The following is a 13,509-nucleotide window of genomic DNA, read 5'->3' as shown; positions in this document are numbered from 1 at the left end:
TCAGCAACTATTCTGAACTAAATCACATATTCAATTACCAAACAAATTAATCAGCTGAGTAAGTGGAGCCAACAGAGAAAAATGGTGTGGGAAGTGAGCAGAGGAGGGAGCAACATTTAGAGTGTTGAAGGTATACACTAATCCTTAGACTGACCAGTGAAAACTAAGATTTGTAACAGAAAAACGTCCACCACCTTGCTTATTGTAAGCTGTCTGAGTTCAATGACCAGTTTGCTTTGCCACAAAAGAACAAAACAACAGATTAAACAACAGATTTTATAGACATCAAAATCTCATTCTGCTTCCAAGCATAAAAGCAAATTAAAGTAACTCTTAATTTTATCTACCTGGATTAAAATTTCTTTTTAAATTGAAATGTGAAGGAATAAATGTAACATTAACAGGAAATGGTCAGAAAAATTATTAGCTATACTTTTTCATAAAAACTGTTATATAGAAAAAAGCAAGATGCTTGTATATCTATTATCAACAATTCCTTCCCCTGTGCAAAAGCTGTCCCTCTCCACTCCCACCCACTTTAGGAGTAACAGGCACCTTCCTTTAGGCACCATTTTCTTGCAATTCAGTACTTTCTTGGAGTTGATAGAAAGAGTGTGGATGTATATTTATAACCTATAAAATACAGGTGCAAAATGCTGATCTTATAAAAGATGCATGCAGTGATCCTTATATTTACAATTTACAGCTTCTCCTGCAGATTTGCATATTTCTTCTGACAATATTCTCAAGTTTGACAGTTTTTGACACTCAGAAGTCAGCCATACTCATAAACACTCAGCCTCCATAAACATCATTTCATTGTCTCAAGAGCTTCTGTTCAAGTTTTACTGATGAGGCTTTAAATTTTATTTATTTTATTTTATTTTATTTTATTTTATTTTATTTTATTTTATTTTATTTTATTTTATTTTATTTTATTTTATTTTATTTTATTTTATTTTATCATCTTTGTCTCATTTGTGGACTTTAGGAAAACATGGTTCCTTGCCAAAACAGCCCATATTGTGAAACTGGATGCCAGAGGTACAGTAACTACCATCACTCTGAGAACATCTAGGAATTGCTGAGACAGCTGTGATAAGTGAGGAAGAAGGGGATTGCTCCATCGTTGAATCCAGCAATTCACTACATCTTCTGAGAGGCCAAAATGGAGAAGATGGACCTTGACAATGGGCCTATATAGGTCACGCGTGCCCTGCTTTTATTTGCTCATTGTTTGTGGATATTCTGTACAGTGCACTTAGCAAATGGCACTGAATAACACTTTTTCACTTAACATTTGATTGAAGAAAAATGGTTTTCCTGGAAAAAGTATTTTCTGTCTCCTAACTTTTGAGGATTTCTCTTTAAAAAATAAAGTACATTAAATTGCCTAAACTCCTAATTCTGGATATTATGAAGCTTCACAAAACTGTAGTGGTACGTTAAGACTTTTCATCAACTCTGTTAAAATCCAATTGCAAGCCTGAGCTTGATGTAGGATGGCTTCCACTAGCATCAATGGAAGTCTTTCCTTTGACAAAAACTACCTCTTCAGTAAGGAATAATCTCCAAGTCAACACCACATATTACAACACCATAGTACTTCTATTAGTACTTCAGATGGAAAAATGGTCTGATAAATCTAAAGTACAGTAGGAACAACCTGAGCAAGATGGCCATGATAGCTAGGAAAACGAAGTTCCAACACACTGATGAAAGAACTGAAGGCATGGCAAAGCTTCTGCAGCACCTTAACATGCTTTTGTTAGACCTCAGGTCCAGCTACAAAGGTTATTCAGAAGTCAAATCCTGAACAGAAATCTCAGGAAGATACAGGTGCTTGGATTTTGTCTTACCAGTTCCAGCAGAACTTTCCTGTAACAAAAACTGGGATCCACAACCACTTTCTCTTGGATACCATTTCTTGATGGGTGGAGGAGAAGGATCTAAAAATTCTAAAACAAATACAAGGGAGACCTCTGTATCAGCAAAAAAATGCTTAAGAGAGGTGACTGGTACTTGGGGAAGAGAGAAAAATTACATCTCCTGAAAAATCATGACTGCTCTATAAAGAAGGTTGGTGAATCCTGTACTGAACACTCAAACAAATGATATTTCATAAAATTAAGGTCTTCCAACAGTAGGAAGACCAAAAAAAAGAATACAGGCAAATATGAAAGAATCATGTTACAAACAGGAGCAAGGCTGAAAAATCTGGTCCAGACAAACAGTTGAGAAGAACTAACCACAACATCTCCTACAGAATGGGACAGATGCACAGATGATCGGGGACTCAGAGGCCACCTCTACAGTTGCTTTCAGAAGAATAACACTATCCAACCAGCCATGTCTCATACCCTCAAATATAATGCAAATAATAGCTCAAAAGAAAACTTACAACTATAGAACGCCCAGGTATGGCTCAGGTGGCCACCATAAAATAAGAAGAAAAGGACCATGCTGGTTTATGTCTAGCAGCTACTAGGATTCCCTAGACACTGGTATAACAAGAAACACAGAATACATACCAGTGGCTGGTAGATCTAATACAGTGACAGGTTGTGGACACAACAGATGTTACAAAACAGGATAAAGTACCTTAACAAGCAATTGCTTACTGGTTAAAGCAATCTAGAAAGATAACAAAATAATAAATTTATATCTAAATGGGTTCTGAAGAAATATTTTTTTGTAGAAACAGTTGCCATAAGATCTGCTTCATTTCACTACAATGAAAGGACAGTCAAGTTGGCTTGACTGCTATCTACAAGTTTTCTAAAAAATAAAATCAAAAATGCTAATTATAAATTTCTCCAGTGGCATCCATGTTGTGCCCAAGACAGCTAAGTTCAATTAGAAACAAAAGGCTACAAATAATAAATCAGGTAATTTCTTCCTTTAGAATCAAAGTCAATCTAGTAAGGGTATACAAAACTTAGAGACTGATATACATGTAAATTACTACTATTCTTTAATGTTGCCTTCAGAATTGCTAAATAAAGCATATGATTATTTTTTTTTTTAATATATAGTACAATACAGATACAAAAGACTGTTTCTTTAATATTTTATTATTATTATACATATATTTTACTTTAGGTATGATAATAAATTCTGGTTTTGTACTGTTTTAAGTAGCATTCAATTTCCACGTAAAACATAGCTTAAAATAAACCTTGAGTAAATAAATGATTGGCTACCACATGCAAGTATCACTCATTTTCTTTAGCTGTAAAAACTGTAATTATCTGAGAATCTAAATGAACTGTTGTTTACTTCTCTTTACCAAGATATATCTTGATAAATTAAGTACATTACCTGGTACCAGCAGTAAAATTTACATTTATTTCCAAATCAACATTTTTTAATGTTTAAGCTTATAAATGAAATCAAAATTCTTCTGAAAAATTTATATGTGCAATTCAAAAAATGCAAATAAGAATGCTAAAAGTTTGCTTTAAGTTTTATCATTTGTTCAAGAAAAGGATCGAAGTAAATTTTTGAAAATCCTTGTGTTAGTAACACAAATTGTAAATGTAAAACATAGCAGCTTTCCTACTCATCAAGTATCTACAGGTTACTTTATTTCTTTCCTAGAACCATATATTTTAAATGGAAAAATCTCTCTTTATATTGGGAAATAAAACCCAACAAACAAATATTTACTGTTTGGGATATTAGATTCAACTTTAAATGCAGACATATTAACTGGTATCCCTTCTTATGCTATTTAGCTTAATTACTCTCTAATATTTTTCTTCAATATGCAACTTGAGTGCAACTCAGATAATTTTATTGCTTTTAAAGAAATGTAAAAGTTTAAAGCACAGAGTTAAATACTTTGCAACATAAGTAGACTGACTGAATTCATTTGTGGCTATAATTTACAAATTCTACACTACTGCATACAAAATAAAAGTGAAAATCTGTTTTCTTACACATTAACAGCTGAATCATTGACAAGTACTATATAAGAAAATGTATCTTGTTAAATCTTAGTGGGAGAGATCAAATTAATTGATCTCTTCATAAATACTGTAGAATATCATCATATTTTTATTAAATTGAGTATATTCGTGTTTTAAACACATACATTTTAGAATTGTGCTATGAAACAAAGTAGTATTTTCTTGGAAAATTAAACAGCTGTCCTCATACTATGCTTTTTATTTATTTATTTATTTTTAATGTGGCAGGGTGGGCTTTCCAGTTAAAGCTTTAGGAATGGGGAAAACAAAATACGCATGTGAATTGCCCCCCCAAAAGTAGTGAGTAACTTCTACATTGTAATCACTGGTATTTTATACTACCATCCAGAGAACTAACACTTTTGCTAGTTTTTTTGTTTTGTTTTGTTTTGTTTTTTTCTTCTGTTTTTGACACTGAAAACCAAACTCTGGCATTGCCATTCATAGCAGCCACAGATTGAGACATTTTAATTGCATATGAAGTAAAACTAACAGGGCAAAGACTATTCAAACATAGAAAAAAATCTATGACTAATTCATTGAAGAAACTTTTTCAGAGGTTTTCTTCTAAACAATAAGCCTATAGTCCTACTCCTCCACGCTACTCTATCCAATTGAAAGTTCTGCATTTGCTATGCTATCCAACCATCTGTAACTAAGCGATGGTGAATTGGTCTGAATCAAAAAAATCTTGATTCGCTCATCCCTCAAGCCTTGGAGTCTTTTGGACTCCAATTTTGCAAGAAAATAATGGAATCTGTCAAGAGGCCTTCTTCAGTTTTATCTGAAATATGAAGTGATTAATCATCATGACTTATATTCCTGTTTCATTTAGATAAATTTAACAGCTCACTCCTCTTAAAGTTTGTTTGCAATTTGTTATTTGTTTCTGCTGAGGTTCATTTGCATGTTCTTTCTCTTGTCCTTCCACTGCAACCTTGCAGCTTCTTTTCTGAAGCTAAGACTGAGACACATGACACATGACTTGAGATTTTGATAGACAAACACATACCAATTATTTCTGAGCCTTTTCTAATCTAGAACGTATTTGGGCTTTTGGTGTGATTTTTTAAATAAGTAGGTCAAGTGAACATCTTGCTGGGATTTAGTGAACATACTCCTAAATGTTTCTTTCTTCTCAGGAAAACATGTTATATTATCAGCAAGATGTTGACTCATTGTGACTGATTCCCTTCCAAAATCTGGGGAAGATGGGTGTGGGAAATATTTTTCTTCAATGTTAAGGAGTTTGGGAAAGTGGAAACATTTCTATTTTGTAAAAGTAAAGCTTGTAATACAATATTAATTAGACCCCTCTAACTCCCCCATCCCGCTTTTTTCTTTTTTAGCCAATACAAGGAAGAGGACTAGTGAGTACAGAGCACAGAAATTGAGGGGAATGAGCTCATATGGCCAGATTTTTAAAGCAAGTTTAATATCTTAAAGACAGCATCAAGTTTCACAAAACTGTAAGAGCAACACTGGCTGTATTTATCTATAATTGCATCCTTTAATCCTTATCAATTCAATTTTTTATCATTTTTTCCACCAGTTTTCTCAGAATTGATATCAAGATAACCAGGCTTTAACTAATTGTTTTTTCTTCTTTCAAACATTGGCACAGTACTAACACCTCTCTTGTTCTCTAGAATTTTCTTGGTTTACCTGTTTTTTATTCAAAGCTTGACCAAGAAGTGACAGGAAAAAAAAAAGATCTTAACATGGAGACAGAACGCAGTAGCAGGAATATAAAGCTAGAACAGGGAGAAAGGAAACCCACAAAAGAATCAGTTTACTAATGACTGTAATAAAGAGAGCAGTCAAAAGCATAATGAGGATGTAAAAATATTTAGTGTGATGTTACTTGATCGTACTATTTACTCTTCTGCATATAATTCCATGAAGAATGTATAAAAACACAGGAGCAATAGAGACAAAAGCCAGTAGCAATCAGAAGACAGGCCCTGTTACAGGCCATTCTTCCTAGATATAAAAAAAGAAATTTTGATAAAGAATTTTGCACTTACAAAAAATTCTCAGTGATCTGAAAGATTTGAAGAAAATTCATTCATGTCATAAAAAATGGATACATTAATAGGATATGAATTGTTTTCCAAGCATATTGCAAATAAGAAGTTAGACAGGAACAAGAAGCAGGACATACATTGATCTGCTCCTGTTGTATGTGAAGTTGTCAACTGTTAACTGAGTCAGTGACAGGCACTCATTCATCATTTACCACGATACTCACTGCTCTCCACTTCTGTTGTTAAGCTGTATTTTAGTAGTAGTAAACGAAAACTGTAACTTTTGAAAAAGTCCTAATAAAAAGTTTGATGAAGACTAAAAACTATGATTTTATGAATCACTCTTTCCTTTAAATTAATTACTCTTATATGTTTGCAAAAACATACAATGTCACTCCTTTTGAATTTAATTCTAATGATTAGAAAGAGCTATGATACGGATTTACGTGGTTCTGAACTGAATTACAGTCAATGCATTGCTAATATTCACTATGTTTATTAAGAAATTCCCAAATCAAGGAAAAATGCCTTCTTTTCTATGGGTAGAGTCATTTATCCATGAACATCCACTTCCACTTTTTCTATAGATTTGAAATGAAAGGTTCATTGGATATTAAGATCTTCACTTCAGATATAAAGGTCCAATGTTTCCTCAGATCCTATCAGTTTCTAACCGGAATTCAAAGAATTTGATTTTCATGTTCAAAAGTAACTGAACTTAGTTTCCCTTTCTGCTCTCTTTTCATACATATGCCTCTCTTTCTCTAATCTTCATCTGCTCTTTCTTTTTGGCTGTTCCTGTGTCCCCTGTGTTCCTTTATTCACCCACACTTCAACTACTGTTCTTACCACCAGCACATGAATGATCACTGCTGTGCTTCTGAAGGAAGACAGCTTCTTATAGAAGCTCATAGAGCTTCTAAATAATTAAATAAATTGCCAGCAGGTACACAACATGTAAAACATCTACATGGTCTTAATGCTGCTAGATTTGTCTGTCCTTCTTCCCTTCCCGCTATCTACTAACAAGTGTGTTATTGGTTATGCTGAATTAATACACTCCAAAAATCTAGAAACCTGCGTAACAGCTCTATCAAGTAACATAGGCTGAGACATAAAATTAAAAATAAGAGTACAAGACTCATGTAATTGTTTCAACCTGCCTGCAGACTAAGCTATGCTAATTACGTTTTTTTGCAGTTTTACACATCAAGGAGGACGAAAATTTTCACTCACACACACAACAAACAAACAAACAAAAAGCACACACACAAAACACTCAGAAATTCTGACTTGATCATAAGATTTCAGGAGCTCAGAACTCATCTATCCCAGTCCTGATCCCCTGTTACGCTCTGATCCCAGTAATGCACAACAATTAGATTTCCAAGTGGTTTCAGGGCAATTCAGAGTTATTTGATAATTCACACACTCTGAGCCTGCTTGTACAATTGCAGTTTTGGTGTTCAAGAGACTGTTTTTGTCACTTACATAACATACAAGCAAATGTTAGTCATTACATTTAACACATAGCAAAACAACTGGCTATATTTTTAAATATTATCAAAGAAAGAAAAAATGACTCTTTCAAGGACTTGTTTGCTCTAAGTGTTTTATGTAAGATCAGTTCTCAAGTGTGCCCTAGAAATTGAAAATATTTTCAAATGATCATTTTTCTGAAGTAAATGAAGTTTGATTTTCTTGGTATTGTGTTCATTAATAGAAGGAATGCTGATATTATTATCTACAAAGATGAAAGTGGATATTGTCCATTTCTCCCACCCAAGCAATAAAAAAGTAAACCACAACTTTTACCAATATATTACACTGCAGAAATATAAAACCCAATTTTATTTTTTGAAACAAAAACAATTTGACCTATCTACCAGCTTTTAACCCAGCAAGTTAAAAGAAAGTTGAAAGTACTAATTTAACATTAATGTAAATTTTAGATTGTGCAAAATCTGTGATTGTTAATCTAAACTAGAAACATAGGAAGTTTTGTTTCTTTGACTTTACAATCTACCTTTCTGAATACAGTCCTTACAAGCATTTAAGTCCAGTTTTAAACATGCTTAGTTGTATTGGTGTCAATACTGGCAAAAAATACCGGCTAGTTAAGATCTACATTCTCCTGTGCAATCTTGACTAGCCAGGTCAGCTCTGAACTAATACTGTAATTACAAATTACATGTAATATACAAAACTACTGTAATTCCTAAGAAGTTTAATGAGAATATCTTAAACAATAAAGGGAGAATACTGAGAACTCATACCATGTTCTGGTCTAAAGTTAAGAAAACAAAGGAAAGAAAGTAACTCTGAATGAAAGAACATTAATAGTATTCAGTGAATAAAAATAATAATTATTTTGTAAATAACAAACTACTACGTATCTTATACAATTACAAATACAATTTATCAAATTTAGAAAAATATTTTCAAATATTTATAGACAGGATTACTGCATTACACAAAGTTCTTCAGATTTCTTCTCATGTCTTTTTTTTTTAAAATAAATGCGTTTTTAACTCTGCACATAGTATGAGACCCTCATAAAACAGTTGCCAAGAAATCACCATATTAAACATATACACAAAGGGTACCGAGTGGGGAAGATCTCTCATCCATTATACAACTTCTGCTGTTTTCTTCTTTCTGAATTCTTTACAAGTTTATCAGTTCTTTAAAATCTCACAGGTAGATAGGGATATGACAGATTATTATGGTGTGAAAGATTCTCATAAAAACAAACAAACAAACAAAAAACACTAGTTACACATCTACAATAAATATTTTCTGTTTTGTGCAAAAATATTTTCAGTAATGGTACTTTTTGCTTGAATTAATATTTATTGGGCATATTGCTGAATTAGATTTTGGGAAGTGTGTTCTAAACTCATAAACTGAAATTATGGTTCAGAAGTTTGCAACAAAACCAGTTCAAAATTGTCCAACTTTCCTGAATTTGTAGTAAATTACTCCTACTTAAACAACAGACTGAAGTATGATGGAAATGATTATTTGAGATTTATGTTTCGCTGTGGTTCCACTCAGCCATTGACTGTCAGCTTATTATAACAGTTTTCTACACACAAAAAATGTTTTATTTTCTTTAACTGAGAAATATTTTCTTTGGCAAATCTTCTTCCTTTTCCTTCATTTAATTCTTTAATGTCAAAGTCCTTCAGAAATTTCTCAGAACAATTTACTTCTGTAAAATGAATTGAATACACTGGAAATCCACTTAATCTAGAGGCACAAGCCCTTCAAAGTAATTTAGTAAAACTGTATGCATTTGCACCGAGAAGAATCTTCTGCTTCAGAAAGATGGATTTACTATTTCTATGAGCCCGATAAACCTTTAACCTACCTCATAGATCTTCTATTCTGTAGTGCCTCAGAGGTATGCCTTCTAGTGCCTCAGAGGTATGAAATGTTGTCCTATTTTTATAGTACTTACAAATTTTAAAAAATATACTCAGCCATCCAGACACAAACCTTGTGGGCAGGGTACAGCAGCCATCAGCCGTCAGCCTGACTTGGGTTTCATAGCTATCCAGTGGGCAAACCACTTGCTGAACAGGAGGGCATTCCACTGTGCTGCAATCCACACTGAACACTAAAGAGGAAGGGGAGAAGAAAGTTCCTTTTACTCATGCTTTCGAAGTTTTTGACAAATTAATTCACCTTAAGCAATGAGTTATGCATCAGACTTCTACCTCAAGTCAGAAAAAGCATCTGCTGAATGCATGTTTGGTAGGTGACATTACAAAATGACTTCCATTCTCTTTAAGACTCAGGAAGCAACTGAAGTATATTTCTTAATAATAATAATAAAAAAGTTATACAGGCAACCTTAAGCAATAATTAATGTAATGAATCATATTAGTTACTAGAAATATACTATGTTACCAAGAATGTATTCCTTCCCCCCCCCCCCCCCCCCCCCCAGTTTTTAAAGAAATCAATAATAATATTCTTTCATTTTTTTTTACTGATTAAAACCTGTTTAAAGAGTAAAATACCTAGGTTATAGAAAATGAGAGAGCGAGAGAATACACCGTGGATTTGTCTGTACATGTACACTACATTTTTACAGATTATTCTATTATGTTGTGTTGTTCAGGTATTTTTATATGATAAAACAGAGATGCCGACTACCAAATCTATCTTCATTGACAAGTTGAAGAATTCCACAGAACTAGTAAGACTAACCGACTATTTTTAGAAAGAAAGAAATGCTTAGAAATGCAAAAAAAAAAAAAAAAAAAAAAAAAAAATCACGTTGAATATACATTTAATCATGCTCAGGGAAGTTGTAACATGGCTTTATCCTATTTAGTCTTAAATCTCCCATGTTAAAGCAAACAATACTAGCTCAGGCACTATTTGATAGTCCTTATCATTATTATACTAAGAAAGTACAGAATAAAACAGGTTTTCATTTTTATAGAAATAAGCTACCTACAGACTGAGTAAGCAGGATGAGCTGAATGTTATCAGACTGAGTATGATACAGTAAGATATTACTGATTAAACTTCATTTCAGTATTGACGTTAATGCAGTGATACAGCAGCTTGACAATGTCATGCCAAGCTTTTTGCAAGAGCTGATCATTTGCTAAGTGTCATTATCTGAGTTACAGTCCAATGTTTTTCAGGTTTGATTCTCAGAGGTACATAGCCGTAATAATTTAATTGATCTCAACAAAACGTCAGTCTCAGAATTACCCCTACTTCACATGTTTTGATAAGGATCTAAATGAAAGCACAAATTCAATGAAACCAGGTTTTAGCTCATCAAGATTAGGGCCAACAGCCTTGTCCTCAAGACCATTAATTTTCAAAGCATGTGAGTATCTGTGCAAGTGGTATTCAGAATCTGCCTTTTTCCAGGTATTTGGGAAAAAGAGATCTGCTAAATCAGGGCAACCTGACAAGTTCAAGGAAGTTCTTTCTGATAAACACAAAACTGAATTCAACTCCATTTTGTGCAGCAATGCAGGAATTTACTAAATTTAAAGGGAAATATATTTGTTATCAATCTGCACTACTATGACTATCAAGTTAGCTTTTCTCTCTCTTTGTAAACCTACAAGGGTACTTACTTTCTTTTATGACAGGAATACCTAACTTTAGAATGTTTTGCTTGAAAGTCAAGTTTCATGAATCTCAGCTAGCAACCTTTCCAATTCTCTGGATACAAGGCCGCTACTGCCTCATACCCACTTTGGGAAAAAAAAAAGCCAATGAGTTCTATCAATGTTCTGCTACTACAGAGCTATTTCTGTGTCCATCTTTCCATATTCCAATAACGTCAGTGAAAGGAAAACAAAACCAAAAAACACTAGAAAACTCTCTGGTCATGCCTTCAAGTCTCAACAAAGGTGCTGTTTCTTGCTAAGTATTTCATATTCTTCCCAGTGGTTACAGTGTGCTAGCACATGACTCATTGACACTGAAATATAGCAAAAACCATCCTTTAGTAAAAGAAGTACAAGCATAAGAGAAATTAAAAAACAGACAAAACCCCCCAGATCAAAATATTCAAATAGAAAATTCTCATGCAGTGAAGTGGCTCTAGTCACTCAGTGGTTTTTCTGTCTGGTTTGACTTACCCCACCCTGCAACTACATTTATTGCATCATCAGAATATAAAGAAATGTCCTACTGGGTCAAAACATTACTTTATCTAACCAGGAGTTTATCTCCAGCAGTGGCAAAAAGAGATGCTAGTTAGGGGCACATGAGTTTTGCCACTATTTATGACATTCCTTCTTATTCCAGCAGCCTCCAAAATCATTGAATTTGAGATGTTTTAAAGTATTTAAAGTAAATATAATAAAGTAAATATAGTAAAAATATTAAAGACTCAAACATTACATTCATGTACTTGTTGTACATTAACTTGTCTATTAAAAAAAAAAAAAAACAACAAAAAAAACTTCTGAAAAAGGTTGCTCTACCATCTCCTGCAGCAGCAAGATCCCACCATTTACTACCTGCTCTACTTGCAAGTATTTTATCTTACACTGACCTCTTGCACCAGAGTGCCCTCTAATTCTTGTAAGGATTAGTAGGATTTGGCGAACAAAGGGCCTACACTGAGTTTATCCACTACCCTAAGAATTTTATAATCCACACTCATACCTCATCTCAGCATTCTCTCCAGACTGAGAGATCTCTGCTACTACATTATTAGGTTAATCACAGAATGACTGAGGTTGGAAAGGACCAACAAAGGTCATCTGGTTCAACCATCCTGCTCTGACAGGCCAACATAGAGCAGGCTGCCCAGGACCATTTCTGTATATTGATGAGGTCTCCCCTGAGCCTTCTCTTCTCCAGGCTAAACAGTCCCAGCTCTGTCAGCCTTTCCTCATAAAACAAGTAAAGAGAGAGATTAGAAGCAGCAAAAAAATGCTCCTGCTTATTTCAGATTTAAATTGGTTTCTCAAACTTGAAAAAGTATTTAGCCTAACTTTCCAATAAGCAAAAATATTGTAATGTAACAGAACGATCTATATTCATATTCTTTATTACTTAAGATTTCCTTCACATCAGCTGTACTACCATTTTAAAAAATGATAGCAAATATTTGCCATTGATATACTAGTTTTGTTTTCACGTTGTTTGCTTTGTTTTCACTTTAGCTCCAAAACTAAAAATCCAGTCTAAATTAAAATTATCTTTGTTGTTCCTAGAAACATTAAGCTTTAGATGTCTAGTTTGACTAATAAATCACTTAAAAACCTCATAAACGTGTTGGAATTTCCTATCACTGAAGATGTACTTGATCAACATTTGTTTATGAATCTTCAAGAGCTGTCTCATGCACTGAATTTGTAACTCTTAATTACTTTTTTTTTTTTTTTTTCCCTATGAGAATGTAGGGGAAAAACTAACATGTCTACAGACCATGCCCCAGCTGTAGTAGTATGCAGCCTCTTCTGTAGACTACTAAACCTAGGATCTCCGATCATGAAACCATTAATACTTACAAGAAAATAACTTTACAGTTATTTAAATATATTTATTTAATTATATTTTTATATATTTACATAGAATATATTAAAATAAACATATCAAGTTTCACCTTTATGTATAATGATTGCTTTTTAAAGAATAGCATATGCAGTTCAGGGACAAGATCCAAATAGCTGCCTATGGATATAAAGGCCCAGGATCAAGGCAGTATTTGCAACTATGGTGCAGCACATTGTCTCAGCACAGGAAAGACTTCCCCCCCATCAAAAATCAAAACTTTCTGAATGTCTCATGCAAGTACATAAAGTAAGTTTCTACAGCAGCTAAGAAGCATCATATAACATCCTTTCAGTTCAAGATGCACTTCAGATGGTTATTCATTCATCATAGAATGCAAAGTGACTACATTAGGAAATATTAATTTCACGTTTTCCTTCAGGAGAAGGAGAAAAAAAGTAAAGCCCCCACCTCCTTCCTCTCCTCCACAGTGTTCCTTGGAAAACAAACAAAAAAAAACAACA

General features: G+C 33.5%; 1 protein-coding gene across 2 annotated transcripts in view; it reads right to left on the bottom strand.

Moving 5' to 3' along the window:
* The window catches only part of CRIM1 (cysteine rich transmembrane BMP regulator 1), a 180,265-nt gene that overhangs the window by 77,196 nt on the left and 89,560 nt on the right, over window positions 1-13,509 (bottom strand). For both annotated transcript variants that reach the window (XM_082757788.1, XM_082757787.1), the window contains one exon: window positions 9,500-9,620. In XM_082757788.1, the coding sequence (XP_082613914.1) occupies window positions 9,500-9,620 (121 nt within the window). The remainder of the gene's footprint in view (window positions 1-9,499; window positions 9,621-13,509) is intronic.

The sequence above is a fragment of the Aythya marila genome (genome assembly GCF_965140915.1).
Source record: "Aythya marila genome assembly, chromosome: 3".
Taxonomy (NCBI): domain Eukaryota; kingdom Metazoa; phylum Chordata; class Aves; order Anseriformes; family Anatidae; genus Aythya; species Aythya marila.
The sequence above is the reverse complement of the archived record's forward strand: the minus strand, read 5'-3'. Positions and strand labels throughout refer to the sequence as shown.